Genomic DNA, 18,207 nt, shown 5'->3' with positions numbered 1-18,207 from the left:
GATACAGTGTTCTCATCCGCTGCGGCGATGAAATACCTATCCAGTGGGGCCGTTTGGAGTCACCAATCGTTTTGGCAATGACGATTGAGCCTTACGGTATGCGCATGACAGTGCTTTGGTATTCCTATAGGGTAACGCCTAGCTAGGTGCATGCGCATCGAGTGCTTCCGCCTTGGTGTTTACTTCCGCTGGTCGGAAGGAACGCTAGCAGTCAGGATTCGGGTTGTAGGTGCTCCCCACCGCCTACTGTGGTAGTCAGCCTCGGTATAACAGTGGTAACGTATTACTTAATGTAATTTGTAGAATTTTCCTATTCGGAATATTCTATAAGTAATACGTTACCACTGGGCTGCTGCCCGCCCGTCCGTCCCCCGAGCACTTGCTCTCGCAGGAGACAAGAGTGAAGGGTGTCACATGGCAGCTAGGTGGCTACGCACGTGCTGCATGAGGTAATTGAGATCTCTGTGGTAGATTTCGCTATAGCAGCAGTTGTGGGAGACAACAGCCTCGGTATAACAGTGGTAACGTATTACTTATAGAATATTCCGAATAGGAAAATTCTACAAGACGTTGGGTTGAACATGTGTCACATAAAGTCTACCTAATGTCTCCTTCTCTAATCCAGGAATCCTCTTGTGTCCGGCTTCTACAAGATGCTGGCTGTTGCAATGAAGATAGGGAACAAGCTCGACTATTTCAAGGTAGGACAGTTCGTAACGACAAAAGTTTTGGGTTTGGCACTTTTTGATGGTGTGGAAAGGAAAAAAGGAATAACTATGTGCTGGCATTTGTCCAGAGCCCCTTTCTACAAAGCAATCGTAGCGCTATGACAGTTGTAGGTCTATGTTTAAGTATAGGAGTTATGATCACCTTACCGCTGAACACTTTGTGGGACAGGTCCCAGATGGGGAATATGACATGGGGAGTGACAAATGTAGTGGAAAGATAAACACAGGAGTCACTTACAAGTCAGTCACATTCTTGGAGAAGTTGTATACATATGTACATATGGAAGGGCATTGATAGTGTGTGGTTTACCGCCAGAATGTGGCCCCTGTGAGTCCAGTCAAGTCCGCTGATGCCATGGACGTTGATGATGCCCCCGGGGAGGGACCCCAGCAGAAACTTGTCAGCTACCAGCTCATGAAGAAGTTCTCAAAAGAGGTAATCAGCAGATGAACATTAGAACTTGACAGCTGCAGAGAGCTGTCATGTTAGCCATTGAGAGGGGCCTTTCCTACAACAATGAACAATATGAAGACCTCTAGGTTTATATGGATTGATACAGCTAGACGCTCTACTAGATGCAGTTAACAAAATCTATATTTCACTTTTAACTTTTGGCACCAGTTGTGTTCAGTAGAGGAATTCTTTTGTTGATGTCGTCATCGGTTGGAGTTTCTCATGCCTGGTCGCCGTGATTCGCTGTGCAGAGTTGCGTCCCTTGGGCACGCCAGAAACCTATGATTGTGGGTTCGAATCCCGGTTCGCCACGATTATGTTTCTAGGTTTGTCAGCACCATACCTGTGCTCGTGCGTTTCACCGAAGTGGTAAACGTCTGAGACCTGCATCACTTCGGGCTTTCCTCACACATTAAGCTGACACGCCGTGATATAACTGGAAAACTGTTAAAAGCGGCGTTAAACCCAACTCACTCACTCACTCATGCCTGGTCCTTGTAGACATTAACACCATCAAAACAATCCAGTTTCAAAAGTTGGCATTTGGAAAGCTTCTCTGAAAATTGATTATTTATGTTTCAATCGTGGTATGCCTATGAAGGTTCTGTGATTAAATCTTTTTTTCGCTGATACAACAGCCATTCAGTCCTGTTTACAATGTTGTGACCATTATCCAAACAAGCCTGCCCAGACATGTTACTGTAACTGTACTGATGTATCAGTTAGCAATATCACTGTGTGCTGCTGTTGTGTTGAGGTATGAACACTGTATCACTGTGTGCTGCTGTTGTGTTGAGGTATGAACACTGTATCACTATGTGCTGCTGTTGTGTTGAGGTATGAACACTGTATTACTGTGTGCGGCTGTTGTGTAAGGTATGAACACTGTATCACTGTGTGCTGCTGTTGTGTTGAGGTATGAACACTGTATTACTGTGTGCTGCTGTTGTGTTGAGGTATGAACACTGTATTACTGTGTGCTGCTGTTGTGTTGAGGTATGAACACTGTAAGACTATGTACTGCTGTTGTGTTGAGGTATGAACACTGTAAGACTATGTGCTGCTGTTGTGTTGAGGTATGAACACTGTATTACTGTGTGCTGCTGTTGTGTTGAGATATGAACACTGTATCACTGTGTGCTGCTGTTGTGTTGAGGTATGAACACTTTAAGACTATGTACTGCTGTTGTGTTGAGGTATGAACACTGTAAGACTATGTGCTGCTGTTGTGTTGAGGTATGAACACTGTATTACTGTGTGTGGCTGTTGTGTAAGGTATGAACACTGTATCACTGTGTGCTGCTGTTGTGTTGAGGTATGAACACTGTATCACTATGTGCTGCTGTTGTGTTGAGGTATGAACACTGTACTACTGTGTGCTGCCTGCTGTTGTGTTGAGGTATGAACACTGTATTACTATGTGCTGCTGTTGTGTTGAGGTATGAACACTGTATTACTGTGTGCTGCTGGTGTGTTGAGATATGAACACTGTATCACTGTGTTCTGCTTTTGTGTTGAGGTATGAACACTGTATTACTGTGTGCTGTCTGCTGTTGTGTTGAGGTATGAACACTGTATCACTGTGTGCGGCTGTTGTGTTGAGGTATGAACACTGTATCACTATGTGCTGCTGTTGTGTTGAGGTATGAACACTGTATCACTATTTGCTGCTGTTGTGTTGAGGTATGAACACTGTATTACTGTGTGCTGTCTGCTGTTGTGTTGAGGTATGAACACTGTATTACTGTGTGCTGCTGTTGTGTTGAGGTATGAACACTGTAAGACTACGTGCTGCTTTTGTGTTGAGGTATGAACACTGTATTACTGTGTGCTGCTGTTGTGTTGAGGTATGAACACTGTATTACTGTGTGCTGCTGTTGTGTAAGGTATGAACACTGTATCACTGTGTGCTGCTGTTGTGTTGAGATATGAACACTGTATTACTGTGTGCTGCTGTTGTGTAAGGTATGAACACTGTGTCACTGTGTGCTGCTGTTGTGTTGAGATATGAACACTGTATCACTGTGTGCGGCTGTTGTGTTGAGGTATGAACACTGTATCACTATTTGCTGTTGTTGTGTTGAGGTATGAACACTGTATTACTGTGTGCTGTCTGCTGTTGTGTTGAGGTATGAACACTGTATTACTGTGTGCTGCTGTTGTGTTGAGGTATGAACACTGTAAGACTACGTGCTGCTTTTGTGTTGAGGTATGAACACTGTATTACTGTGTGCTGCTGTTGTGTTGAGGTATGAACACTGTATTACTGTGTGTGGCTGTTGTGTAAGGTATGAACACTGTATCACTGTGTGCTGCTGTTGTGTTGAGGTATGAACACTGTATCACTATGTGCTGCTGTTGTGTTGAGGTATGAACACTGTACTACTGTGTGCTGCCTGCTGTTGTGTTGAGGTATGAACACTGTATTACTATGTGCTGCTGTTGTGTTGAGGTATGAACACTGTATTACTGTGTGCTGCTGGTGTGTTGAGATATGAACACTGTATCACTGTGTTCTGCTTTTGTGTTGAGGTATGAACACTGTATTACTGTGTGCTGTCTGCTGTTGTGTTGAGGTATGAACACTGTATCACTATTTGCTGCTGTTGTGTTGAGGTATGAACACTGTATTACTGTGTGCTGTCTGCTGTTGTGTTGAGGTATGAACACTGTATTACTGTGTGCTGCTGTTGTGTTGAGGTATGAACACTGTATTACTGTGTGCTGCTGTTGTGTTGAGGTATGAACACTGTATTACTGTGTGCTGTCTGCTGTTGTGTTGAGGTATGAACACTGTATCACTATTTGCTGCTGTTGTGTTGAGGTATGAACACTGTATTACTGTGTGCTGTCTGCTGTTGTGTTGAGGTATGAACACTGTATTACTGTGTGCTGCTGTTGTGTTGAGGTATGAACACTGTAAGACTACGTGCTGCTTTTGTGTTGAGGTATGAACACTGTATTACTGTGTGCTGCTGTTGTGTTGAGGTATGAACACTGTATTACTGTGTGCTGCTGTTGTGTTGAGGTATGAACACTGTATTACTGTGTGCTGCTGTTGTGTTGAGGTATGAACACTGTATTACTGTGTGCTGCTGTTCTGTTGAGGTATGAACACTGTATTACTGTGTGCTGCTGTTGTGTTGAGGTATGAACACTGTAAGACTATGTGCTGCTGTTGTGTTGAGGTGCTGGTGAGGATGAAGCAGTACCGTGATGACCTCCTGGCTGCCTGCCTGACCCTGGTCCTTGCCCTGCCCAAGGAGATCATAGCCGAACAGATGACAGAGATTGTCCCAGCCATTCAAGTAGGTGCAGTGTACAACACCCTTGAGTTGGTTAAACAAGTTTAATAAATTACTAGTTGTCCAATTCTCCTTGGTTGGTTGGTTTGTTGTTTAACGCCGCACTCAGCAATATTCCAGCTATATGACAGCGGTCTGTAAATAATCGAGTCTGGACCAGACAATCCAGTGATTGATATCATGAGCATCAACCCACGCAATTGGGATCAATGACATGCATCAACCAAGTCAGCGAGCCTGACCACCCGATCCCGTTAGTCGCCTTTTACGACAAGCATAGTCGCCTTTTACAGCAAGCATGGGTTGCTGTAGACCTATTCTACCCCGGAATCTTCACGGGTCCCAATTCTCCTGATGTTTATTGGTTACTGTCATTGTTTTTGTCATTTTACCCAGTATGTGCTCTTAAAGTTAGTTAATTCACCACATCGCTTTGATACATTTATGTGTTGCTAGAAAAAGGAATGTTGACTTGTCGTGGATATGTCTCATGTTTCTGATAGCAAATGAGAGTAAACTTGTTTTGGTGGTGTTCTTGATAATGCCATCCCCCTACATGTATCGTCCATGTTGTTTAGGTGACTTTGACCCTGGGTCTGAGTTATCTCCCCTTGGCAGCTATTGGCCTTGACGCCCTTGAGTACTGGAGCTCTCACCTTCCAGAGCGGATTCTACACCCTCACTATAAGGACATCCTGCCTTTTCTGGACAACTATATCAGAACTGTAGACAAAGGCAGGTTTCAAGTTGCTGTTGTGTCCATGTTGTTTGATAAGAGGGAGAGTATACAAACCACTTCTTGTGTATCCTCACTTTACATGCTTTGGAGGCAGTTCAATTTGTTGACTTCACAACCATTGAAAGTCATTTTTAGCTTTTGGCCCATGTATCTGAATTATCTAATGGCTTGCTCTACGGTAATTGTTTTATCCGTTGTAAAGTAATTATATTGTTTAAAAGGTCACAGTGAATAATTTGAAATTGTAGCATTTAAACCTGTGCTTTCCTGAGCCATTGTAGATTTTGATTGTTTGTATTAAATCTCAGTCTTTGGTCTGGACATATTAATATCCTAATTCTTAAAGTACAGTAACTCTCTCATATTATGCATGTATCATATATCGGAATGGTATGCATGTAAGTATTTTGTACCATAATCTAGCTTATATTACCTCCTTGGCATCTTCGTGAAGGGTGGAAATAAGCACTTTTAGAAATCTTAAGCATTTTTAAAAAGCCATCAAATCTTATGTTTTACCCAAACTTGTAATTTTCAGGTGCTGAAGAGGTGAATGTGGACAGCACAGTAACAGTGAAGTCCTCAAAGTCAAAGAGAGGTCGGAAAAAGGTCACCGTGAGGAAGGTGAAGGACAAGAAGATGGCGAGTGATAAGGTTTGTCACTTCAGAAGGACGTCCTAAGAAATGTACCCCATCAGTAGTAGTACTTCAGAGGTTCTTACACAGTCATGTGATAGAGTATATTACTTTATTGTGGCACTGTTGCCCCTGCTTCATAGAATAACGTGATAACAGTGACTGACTGATGTCCTACCAAGAACATAATCAGAAGAGTGTGATAACATTGACTGAGTCTACCTTGAACATAACACAGGACAGTGTGACAGCTATGACTGACTCTACCTTGAACATAACACAGGACAGTGTGACAGCTATGACTGACTCTACCTTGAACATAACACAGGACAGTGTGATAGCTTTGACTGAGTCTACCTTGAACATAACACAGGACAGCATGATAGCTATGACTGACTCTACCTTGAACGTAAACACAAGACAGCACGATAGCTACGACTGACTCTACCTTGAACGTAAACACAAGACAGCATGATAGCTATGACTGACTACCTTGAACGTAAACACAAGACAGCACGATAGCTATGACTGACTCTACCTTGAACATAAACACAAGACAGCACGATAGCTATGACTGACTCTACCTTGAACGTAAACACAAGACAGCACGATAGCTATGACTGACTCTACCTTGAACGTAAACACAAGACAGCATGATAGCTATGACTGACTTTACCTTGAACGAAAACACAAGACAGCACGATAGCTATGACTGACTCTACCTTGAACATAAACACAGGACAGCACGATAGCTATGACTGACTCTACCTTGAACGTAAACACAGGACCGTGTGATAACTATGACTGACTCTATCTTGAACGTAAACACAGGACAGCACGATAGCTATGACTGACTCTACCTTGGACGTAAACACAAGGTAGCATGATAGCTATGACTGAGTCTACCTTGAACATAAACACAGGACAGCACGATAGCTGTGACTGCCTCTACCTTGAACGTAAACACAAGACAGCACGATAGCTATGACTGACTCTACCTTGAACGTAAACACAAGACAGCATGATAGCTATGACTGACTTTACCTTGAACGAAAACATAAGACAGCACGATAGCTATGACTGACTCTACCTTGAACATAAACACAGGACAGCACGATAGCTATGACTGACTCTACCTTGAACGTAAACACAGGACCGTGTGATAACTATGACTGACTCTATCTTGAACGTAAACACAGGACAGCACGATAGCTATGACTGACTCTACCTTGGACGTAAACACAAGGTAGCATGATAGCTATGACTGAGTCTACCTTGAACATAAACACAGGACAGCACGATAGCTGTGACTGCCTCTACCTTGAACGTAAACACAGGACCGTGTGATGACTATAACTATGAGTCCCCGTGTTTTACAGGGCTATGAGTCACAGCTGGCCGTAGTGAAACAGAGAGTCATGCACTACCTGGGATCTCTCGGCGGGGGCATCAACCATGCTCTGCTGTCTCGCGCTGACGAGGAGATCAGCAAGCAGGCCATTGCCTGGGACACAAAACAGCACCTCAAGTTTGACATGCCCTTCATTGATATGAAACCAACTATATACTTTGGTAAGCCTGCTTCAAACCTCCAAAGTTTAGTGGGGCGGTCAGGTGGCCTAGTGGTAAAAGCGTTCGCTCGTCACGCGGAAGACCCGGGTTCGATTCCCAAAATGGGTACATTGTGTGAAGCCCATTTCTGGTGTCCCCCGCCGTGATATTGCTCGAATATTGCTAAAAGCGGCGTAAAACCATACTCACTCACTCATTCCAAAGTTTGGTATCAGTGAGTGAAATGTTTAGGCCAGTCAGTGATATAAACCAGTTAAAAGCAGTCACTACCATTTTACCTCCTACCTTTTCATGTTATTTCCTTATTTTCAAGGGCCCGTGAAGATCTGGGGTAGAACAGGTCTTCAGCAACCCATGCTTGCCATAAAAGGCAACTCTCCTTGTTGTAAAAGGCGACTAAGGGGATCGGGTGGTCAGACTCGTTGACTTGGTTGATGCATGTCATCGATCCCAAATGCATTGATCGATGCTCATGCTGTCAATCACTGGATTGTCTGGTCCAGACTCGATTATTTACAGACCGCTTTCATATAGCTGGAATATTGCTGAGTGCGGCGTTAAACAACAAACAATCAAGTTATTTTCAAGGAATGCTTCAAGCTCAGAATTAATCCCTATAATGAGACCATTACCCAACTTAAGATAACAAAGGCATGGAGACTCATTTGTTTTTTGTTTCACATGTTGCTGTGCTTGTTTCTAACAGTAATCAGGCCAAAAAGTTGCGAATAAAAGGGTCGCCAGTGCGACCTAAATTGCAATTTATCTATTGTCTAAAATTCAGAGGTAGCCAAATGACTACCTTGAAAAATATCTTGTGGCGACTAAATTCTATTGCTACACATATGTAGACACAAAAATAAACTGCTACTGATTGTACTTGCAAATAATTCCTCCTAAAGTCAACAATGAACTGAAATACATAAAATTACATTAAGTAATACGTTACCACTGTTATACCGAGGCTGTTGTCTCCCACAACTGCTGCTATAGCGAAATCTACCACAGAGATCTCAATTACCTCATGCAGCACGTGCGTAGCCACCTAGCTGCCATGTGACACCCTTCACTCTTGTCTCCTTCGTCTGCTTAGCAAGACGTGTTTTCTCCTGCTGAAGCGTTCCTTGAAGATTTGGTGATATTTATTATAGTTTATTCTCTAATAAACTGTGCTTTTATGGGGCGTTGCGGTAGCTACGCTTGGTTATAATTTTCCCGCCAAACGGAAAATTTTTCCCGCCCTTTTTTCTATATACTTGCGGGGTTCGCGTATGCACGTTGTGTTATACGTTTCCCCTGTTCTTGTATGTTTTTGGGGTTAACATAACTTATTTCTTTAATAAAAGTTATATGTGTATGTTATATGTTCACATTGCTCGTTTATTTTCTTGTGAAAATGTTCGTTTGTGAATCATTGTGGTGCGTGCGTTGTAACCATGTTTTGTTCTTTGTTTATAGCAAACAATCAATGTCTGACATGGATATGTCCCCAGTATCCACCCCCTCTACCCCTGCTCCTCGGAGTTATGGGGTGTGCAGAAAGTTTTTGTCGTCCCGGGATCCCCACGATCGTTGCCCGCGGTGCAGGGTTCCTTGCGGGGACACCCGGTGCATCCTGTGCGAAGGTCTGGGGCCTGCGGATTTTGAGCGGTACCGACTGTACGTACAGTCCGTCTCCACCCCTGTGGTGGCCGGTTCGTCCGGTCGGGGTCCCCGTGCGGGTACCACCTCCTCGGCTGCGGCGGATCCCCTTGCGGCCCTCGGGCTGTCTGGGGATTCCGTCGCCGCATTGTTGTCGAAACTTGTGGATTCCAAGCTGGCGGCCTTATCGCAAGATAGGCCGCTGGCTGTTCCGTCCCCGGCCACTTCGGTGGCCGCGGGGTCGGACGCGGGGTCCACCGGTACGGCGGCGGCTCCCGTGGTCACCGGTCCTTCCCCCGAACCGTTGCTCCCGCTATCGGTTTAGGACCGCGTGGCCATGGTTTATGACCTCTTTGGGGACATGCCCCGGCCGGTACCGCGGGGAATCCACGACTGTGGGTTCCTCCGAGGTATACGATGAGTCTTCCGACACGGCTTTCCCCGCATCAACCTTGCTGCGCGGTTTCAAGCCTTCCTTGGAGAACGCCTTCGCGGCGGCCTCCGGTCGGGGTCTCCCGTTGCCTCCGACGTCGTGGAGAAAGGGTTTATTCCCGGTACATGACCTTGCCTTTCCCGAGGCTGGTCCTACCGCGGAGGCCCATGTTGAGCGGTTGGGTGTCCGTGCCCCACCGGCTGCTACGGTAACGCAAGCTACCTTGCACCAGCTGGACACCCTCGCTCGGCACTCCATGTCTCACGGAGACACTTACTTGGCTGCAGCGGCCCGTCTGGTCGAAGGTTCTCCCACGGACCGTGACCAGCGCATTTACAACTGCCTGCTCAGTTTAAATGCTTCCCTGGAGTACGTTGCCGAGGACTCTCGGCACACACTTGCTCTTGTTGGGTCCCTGCATAGGCGCCTGGGTGCCGCTCCTAACCGGAGCGCGCCCCAGGCTGCTGCGGCCGGTAGGTCTAAGGGGTCGGGTTCTTCTTCCTCTGGGAAGTAGCCCCGCCCTGAGGGCTCCGGTATGGGCAATCAGCTGCCCTTTCGCGGGAAAACGGGGAACTGGGGGAAGCCCAAGTCGTCGACGGACGGCAAGGGCCCCTCCAGGTGACTCTCATTGGAGGGGTTCGTATGCCGACAGCGCCAACTTCGGTTGGCCCTTAGGCGAACCCGAGTCACTTGGCCCTGGACAGTTGCGCCTGTCGCAACCTGTCAGGGCCCCCTCTCCTTCCCCAGTGGGAGCCAGACTCCAGACTTACTGGGAGAATTGGGAACAAGTGTTCGACGACCCGTGGGTGGTCAACACGATTCGGTACGGCTATCGGCTTGATCTCAAAGCGAATCCGCCGCTCACCGTTGCCCCGTTGGCAGGTTTCGATTCGGAAACCGATCTTCCCATCCTCGCCGATGCCATCGGCAGGTTGGTGGAGAAGGGGCAGTACGGGAGTTAGCTCTACCAGAAATAACACCGGGGTTTTACTCCAGGATATTTCTCGTTCCCAAGTAGGACAGTGCCGAACTCAGAATGATTCACACGTCCGCTCCCTGGCTGTTCACCCGGTTATCCACCCCCATAGTGGGGTTCCTCCACAGGAGGGGTGTCCGGTACTTCGCGTACCTGGACGACTCGCTAGTAGCAAATCGAATGACGGACACCCTGTCACGCCATCTCGATTTCGCACGTCGGCTCTTGGAGCAATTTGGGTGGATTATCAATCTCCCCAAGAGCAAGTTCACCCCTTCTCAGAACTTGCTGTTCATCGGAGGTCGGTTCAACACGGTGTCCCATCGCCTCTTTGTCCCCCCAGACCGGTGGCACAAAATTCAGGCGATGATTGCCAAAGTCTTAGCGGTGCAACAGACTGTTCACTTTTGGGAACAGCTGTTAGGGCTACTTGTATCAGCCCAGGACTGCACCGCACGGGGTCGTCTCCAACTCCGCCCGCTGCAACGGTTTTTAATCCAGTTGTTAGCAACGGAGGTGAACAGTGCGACCGTCGCCCTCCCGGATCGGCTCCGACCGCATCTGGAGTGGTGGACGGTCCCTTACATTGTCTTATCAGGAGTCTCTATGCGGCCCTACCGGGCCACGTTGACCCTGTATACAGACGCCTCTCTAGTGGGCTGGGGCGCCCATCTAAAGGGGGAGGTGAGCTCGGGGCTGTGGTGCTTAGACGAACTAGGTCTTCACATCACTTGTCTCGAGTTCAAGGCAGTGATCAACGCAGTCAATCACTGGAAGCATCGTCTCGTCGACGCCCGGCTCATGCTGGCGACCGACAACACGACGGTAGTGTCCTATGTGAACAAACTGGGGGGAACCCACAGTCACTCGCTACTCGATCTCACGTTCGAGTTTTACGCTCTGGTGGACAGTGTCCCGTGCCAGATACGCGCCCGTCACATCCCAGGTGTGCGGAACGTACTGGCCGATGCTCTATCGAGGCCTCAGGATCCGAGCCCCACAGAGTGGATGCTGAACCCAGTAGTGTTTCAGTGGCTGTGCGAACGTTTGGGTCGTCCGATGGTCGACCTGTTCGCAACGCGGTTCAACAATCAACTCCCGTTGTTTGTATCACCAGTCCCGGTCCCGAGGGCCATCGATCACGATGCTCTCGCGTTAGACTGGACGGGCTTGGTCGCTTATGCTTACCCGCCGACAGCGTTGATACCACACATTCTAAGCCAGCTCCGAGGAGTTCGCTGTCGAATGTTACTGATCGCGCCCATGTGGCCGAACAGATCGTGGTACCCCGACTTGCTGACCCAGGTCACGCAGTCGCCACTTCCACTGCCTGTGAGACCGGATCTCTTGATCCACCCTCACACCCGTCAGCTTCATCCAAACGCAGGGCAGTTCAATCTGCACGCGTGGATGTTGTCACCGAGCGTCTGAGGAGTAAAGTTTTTTCTCGCCGGGCGTCTCGGGCATACGTTAGTATGCATCGTGATTCTACCCAGAAGGTGTATAATGCACGTTGGGTTATTTTCACGAAGTGGTGTTGTAAACATCACATTCATTCGCCAGATAAGGTATCTGTGCAGGATATTGCTCGTTTCATGTCTCACTTGCGAGAGACCCGGAAACTCTCCGGGGGTTCCATTGCCAACTATGTCTCGTCCGTTGCTACGGTACGGGACGTTGCTATGGGTACCAGTCTCTCCAAAGAGCCGGTGATACGGGGTATTATCAAGGGTTTCAAACAGCACGATCTTAAGAAGGGCCGCCTTCGGGCACCGGCCTGGGATCTTTCCCTAGTGTTGCAATCACTTACGGAAGCTCCGTATGAACCCTTGCATAGTGCTTCGTTCCGGCATGTGACTTGGAAAACAGCATTTCTCCTCTCCTTTGCCACGGCGGCACGTGTATCCGAAATTCATGCACTCGATGTCGCCAAGGTAGGATTCGATAGGGGTGACGAAGGTGCGGTCCGCCTGGGCCTGCTCATGGGCTTCGTCGCCAAGAATTAGAGAGTCGGGCAAACGGAGAGAGAATTCACTGTAAGATCACTCAAAGAAATCTTACATCCTGCTGATACTGAGGACAGAGCGCTGTGTCCGGTTAGGGCCCTTAAGTATTATCTTAAGGCTTCGAATGAACGTAGACAAGGGCGTGACCGTCTGTTCATATCGTGTAACCCTAATCGCACGGTTGACATAACTCGCAACTCGATTGCGTTGTGGCTTCGTTCTGTCATCAATCTGGCGTACCGGTCTCGGGGGTTACCGGTAGCGGGGTCAAACCCGCACGAGATCAGGGCGCTAGCGGCAACATTTGCCCTACACTCGAATATCTCTGTTCGCAGAATATTACGAGGTTGTTACTGGCGTTCTGACTCGGTTTTTGCCAATCATTACCTCAAACAGGTCGCTGATGCCGTCGTGGAGAGTGTGCACCGTCTTGGCCCGCGGATCGCGGCGCAAGCGGGCACCTAAGGGGTGTGCCCAGCGCAATTCCGAACTCCTCAGGCGTCTGACCTTGCACGGTGGTCAATCTGGGTCTACTCCAATGTTCCCACTGCCGTGGGTACAGGAGTTGGGGTCCCGCAAACCAGCGCACTCACACCACAGGTGAGGGCGGCTTTTTGTGTGCTTTGTCCTTATTTGTATTTTGACAATTATGTCTTTAATTGTCTGTCGTGTATCCCAACCTTGTGATGCATGCTTACAAATACTGGAATTAGGTCACGCGCCTAATGCATACTTTAAGTAGGCTTGCTCTGGGATATACGGTCTGAATGAAATTAATTTCCCTCTTTTCGACTGTTTAACCTGACCTAAGATTTAGCTCACGCGGATACAGTGTTCTCATCCGCTGCGGCGATGAAATACCTATCCAGTGGGGCCGTTTGGAGTCACCAATCGTTTTGGCAATGACGATTGAGCCTTACGGTATGCGCTTGACAGTGCTTTGGTATTCCTATAGGGTAACGCCTAGCTAGGTGCATGCGCATCGAGTGCTTCCGCCTTGGTGTTTACTTCCGCTGGTCGGAAGGAACGCTAGCAGTCAGGATTCGGGTTGTAGGTGCTCCCCACCGCCTACTGTGGTAGTCAGCCTCGGTATAACAGTGGTAACGTATTACTTAATGTAATTTGTAGAATTTTCCTATTCGGAATATTCTATAAGTAATACGTTACCACTGGGCTGCTGCCCGCCCGTCCGTCCCCCGAGCACTTGCTCTCGCAGGAGACAAGAGTGAAGGGTGTCACATGGCAGCTAGGTGGCTACGCACGTGCTGCATGAGGTAATTGAGATCTCTGTGGTAGATTTCGCTATAGCAGCAGTTGTGGGAGACAACAGCCTCGGTATAACAGTGGTAACGTATTACTTATAGAATATTCCGAATAGGAAAATTCTACAATATTCATCTAATTAGTACTTTATTTTAGTTGATAATTTATTGAGTAAGCAAGGATATACCTACATAATAGAGTAACATAAATTGCATCATTGTTCGAGGCACAAATAACAAAACTCAAGTACAGTTTCCACTAACATAAAATAATAGTTATTTGATGAAAAGATCATTTCAAATGCTTTTGGCTACCTTCACTATTGGCTTGACTTCTTAATTTTACCACTGGCTACTTGTAGCCATATGGCTTCTTGGTAAAAATGTAAACTTTGAGGCCTGGTAATACCGTATATGACCGCGTATAAGCCGAATTTCGCAGTGTTTTTTTTCACTTCCTGGTTCGGCTATCTGCGGGTCATATCATTTTCTTTCGTATTTCAATGGTCAAGTTAACACCTCGACTTATCTACGGGGTCCGCTTATCCCGCGGTCATATACGGTACTGTACAAAACAGTGTTACTATCAAGTCACTGACTCTGTATCATTAACAACCCTGGTTTGAGGCTCTTTCATCACCTAAGTTATGTGCCCCTAGACCAGTTCCTGCCTCACGTGGTGGAGCTGGCCACCAAGTCCGGTGACCGGCAGACCAAGGTGGCTGCATGCGAGCTGCTCCACTCCCTGGTGCTGTACACCCTGGGGCGGGGGGCCACCCTCCCGGGGGACAAGCAGAAGAAGATGCCCATGGACCGGCTGTACAAGAAGCTGTTCCCCACCATCCTGCAGCTGGCCTGTGACGTGGAGCTGGTGAGACTGACACTGTAACCATTACGTCTGATATGCAGAGGTTTAGTTCCGGGTTATTATCCTCCACCACGAAAGTGGAAGGGGGATACAGGAATGAGTGCTGTCCGTCCTTCCTTCCTTCCATCCTTCCGTCACGTTTCCTTTCCTCAGCAGAACTCAAAAACCATTAGAGATATCTTAACCAAACTTGGTGACCTTGTGCCTTTTGATAGTTTGGGATTTTTAAAAAAATTATTTTTTGAGTTTCCATGGCATCGACTTTGACTTAGACTGAAATGGCACAAGTGCTTCTTTCCGGAGCAGATCTTGAAGACCCTACAATTTTTCTTCACCAAGCTTGGCACATCAGCCAAGTGGTAAACTTTGACTTAGACTGAAAATGGCAGTAATTATCACTTCAACTAAATCTATATTTGTGGTTGTTGATGTTATTTGGTTGTCATTGAAATGAAATGTCAACTTTTGAGGTTTGATCACGATCCGGCCTATCTGTGTGTATCTCCACCAGGTGGCCAGACAGCTGTTTGAACCTCTGACCATGCAGCTCATCCACTGGTTCACCAACAACAAGATGTCAGAGAGTGTGGAGACCATGGCGCTGCTGGACACCATCTATGTAAGTCTACAGTAGCTAAAGTGGGATGCCCCCGGGAAGATCCGGGGTTCAAATGGTCTTTAGTGACCCATGCGTGCTGTAAAAGACGACGTCTTGGTTGATGCTTGTCATCGTATCCCAATTGCGTGGATCGATGCTCATGATATCAATCACTGGATTGTCTGTTCCAGACTCAATTATTTACAGACCGCCGTCATATAGCTGGAATATTGATGAGTGTGGCGTTAAACAACATGAAACATGAAACAGCTTATGTGGGACGCCCCTGTGAATATCCCGGTTACAAATGGTCGTGGTCTTGAGCAACCCATGCTTGTAGTAGAAGGCGAAAATTGGAATCGGATGGTCAGGCTGTATGTTATCATATCCCAATTGTGAAGATTGGTGCTCATGATGTCAATCACTGGGTTGTCTGATCCAGAATCAATTATTTTAGAGACTGAGTACGGCATTAAACAACAAATAACAAAAAAAACCATCCTAATATTAAGGGAAGAAATATTTACAGACTGTTGTCATATAGCTAGAATATTGCTGAATGCAGCGCTGAACAACAAACAAACTCAGGGACAGCCTGTATGTCAGTAGATGACTTTAGCCACGAGCCTGAATAAAAAATCTAGTAAGCTCAGCTAATAATATCCCATATAGTAACAAAATGTCCTGACAAGAAGATGCTAAGTTTGGGCTAGATAGCAGACTTGAAAATCTTTGGCGCACGTTAGCTGTTATGATCACACCCTATTAAACATTGTTCAGTTGCCACAGTTGTAGTGTCCATAGAAACAGGACGCTGAATTTGAGGTTTGTTGACTTTCCTGTAAACTTGTCTTTTAAATGATGAATAAATTCATGTCTGTGTCATCTTTATTAGGATGGCATCATTCAGGCGACGGACACAGGGCTCCGAGACTTCAGTGCCCGGTGTCTGCGCGAGTTCCTGAAGTGGTCCATCAAACAAACCAGCAAGAAGGTTGGTACCTTGGTGAGACATTCAGTCCACATCAACTTCACTCACATAGATTCTTCAAAGGACAAGCTCGTGATATCAATCACTGGTTTGTCTTGTCCAGACTCAGGTATTCACAATGTTCACAGGCCAATGAGATGTGACTGGAGTATTGCTTACTGTGGCATTAAATAAAAAGTAAACAGTATGGTATCTCAAATTCTGAAAGGAATCACTTGTATTGATTGTATGACAACTGTACATGTTGGGCCGATGACTATTGGAGTGGTTTGGCTGATTATATTGTATGGCAGATAATGGATATCAGTTTTACATGTTCCTTTTCAATGTAAAATATGTGGCATTTTTTTCTTTAGACCATGGAGAAGAGCGCTGTAAACGCCAAGTCAGTGTTGAAACGTATGTTCAGTTTTGCCGTCCATCCAAGTGCCTTTAAGAGACTCGGAGCTGCACTCGCCTTCAATAACTTCTATGCAGTGTTTAGGTAGGTGGTTCAAAGGAATATAGTGGTGTTAAAAATCATCACCAACAATTAGGTGTCTAGCTTTTTTTGAGCTTTTAGAAATGTCTGTGAGGTTTCAGATAGCCTTTATTTGTCCTCAAGACAAAAATGAAAGTTTTCACTCTGGGTATTCTCCTGTCATGGACAGCACCAAAGCCAAAATAACTTCTTCCAACTTATTTGAAGAGAATGAACTTTGACGTTTGGTGATGTAGTGGTGTGTTGTGACTGCCGACATTACCAGCAGCTTCCTTTGTCCCACAGAGAGGAGGATGCCTTGGTGGACAGGTTTACCTTCCAGATCCTGGTGCACTTCGTGGAGAGTCTCAGTATTGCCCACTCAGACCAGAAGTCTCTTGGTGAGGATCAGTCACAGACTTTCAATAATTTCATTGTTGTTTTGTTGTCGTTTTCTTCAGTTTTCAATTTTGTTGTAAAGAAACTTTAAACAGTTTTGTTTCGAGAAATATGCAAATGCAAGTTGTCAAACTTGATCAAAATGAGAATTTTTGAAAAACCTCCTTGTTATTATTATCATGAGCCTTGTGTCTGAGATTCATTTTAGTACTGAAAAAACTTGCAATATTTGTTCAGATGAAGGAGTGGTATTATAATATACTTTGATTTTTTTCCAAAGTTTTTCATGAATTATCCGATCCGTGAATATCTGTGTTAGAATTGATCTTCAGCAACCCATGGTTGTGGTAACTATGGTAAGAGGCAACAAGCAGGATCAAGTGGTGAGGTTCGCTGACTTGGTTGATGCATGTCACCATATCCCAATTGTGTAGATCGATTCCAGTCATATAGCTGGAATAGTGCTGAGTGCGTTGTTAAACAACAAACAGGAAGTATCCCTTGAGTTTAGAAAAATGTACATTTAGTTTATGACAAGTTAATCATTGCCTGGTGTTGAAATAATTTATTGTGAAAGTGATGCTTGATGAAGGTACAAGGGAACAATGCACTAAAGCTTTGGAACATCTGGAGAAGATCATCAAAGGTCGTGCTGACATGCTGAAGAAAGAGAGCAAACTAAGAGAAGAACCAAGGTATGACATGATCTATCTTCCTGATATGTGAACCAACATCTACCACTGCCTCTTACCTATCTGTAGCTTCATGACTGTTAAAGTATGGAGACCATTGAAGTATAGGAACCCATGAACTGAAGGAACTAATGAACTATAGGGACTGTTGAACTATAGGGACTGTTGAACTATAGGGACTGTTGATGTGTAGGGACTGTTGAACTATAGGGACTGTTGCTGTGTAGGGACTGTTGATGTGTAGGGACTGTTGAACTATAGGGACTGTTGCTGTGTAGGGACTGTTGAACTATAGGGACTGTTGCTGTGTAGGGACTGTTGAACTATAGGGACTGTTGCTGTGTAGGGATTGTTGAACTATACGGACTGTTGATGTGTAGGGACTGTTGAACTATAGGGACTGTTGCTGTGTAGGGACTGTTGATGTGTAGGGACTGTTGAACTATA

The 18,207-nt window shown here is 46.2% G+C and overlaps 1 protein-coding gene across 1 annotated transcript in view; it reads left to right on the top strand.

Annotated features, from left to right (window-relative positions):
- Nucleotides 1-18,207, top strand: part of LOC124137282 (DNA-dependent protein kinase catalytic subunit-like) — a 125,966-nt gene that overhangs the window by 23,348 nt on the left and 84,411 nt on the right. The window contains exons 19-30 of the mRNA XM_048392413.1: nt 626-701; nt 1,045-1,164; nt 4,371-4,490; nt 5,066-5,222; nt 5,765-5,880; nt 7,242-7,434; nt 14,412-14,623; nt 15,132-15,239; nt 16,114-16,212; nt 16,566-16,693; nt 16,976-17,070; nt 17,661-17,763. Coding sequence (XP_048248370.1) covers nt 626-701; nt 1,045-1,164; nt 4,371-4,490; nt 5,066-5,222; nt 5,765-5,880; nt 7,242-7,434; nt 14,412-14,623; nt 15,132-15,239; nt 16,114-16,212; nt 16,566-16,693; nt 16,976-17,070; nt 17,661-17,763 — 1,527 coding nt within the window. The remainder of the gene's footprint in view (nt 1-625; nt 702-1,044; nt 1,165-4,370; nt 4,491-5,065; nt 5,223-5,764; nt 5,881-7,241; nt 7,435-14,411; nt 14,624-15,131; nt 15,240-16,113; nt 16,213-16,565; nt 16,694-16,975; nt 17,071-17,660; nt 17,764-18,207) is intronic.

The sequence above is a fragment of the Haliotis rufescens genome, unplaced genomic scaffold (assembly GCF_023055435.1).
Source record: "Haliotis rufescens isolate VD_foot unplaced genomic scaffold, xgHalRufe1.0.p SCAF_11, whole genome shotgun sequence".
NCBI classification, from domain to species: Eukaryota; Metazoa; Mollusca; class Gastropoda; order Lepetellida; family Haliotidae; genus Haliotis; species Haliotis rufescens.
The sequence above is the reverse complement of the archived record's forward strand: the minus strand, read 5'-3'. Positions and strand labels throughout refer to the sequence as shown.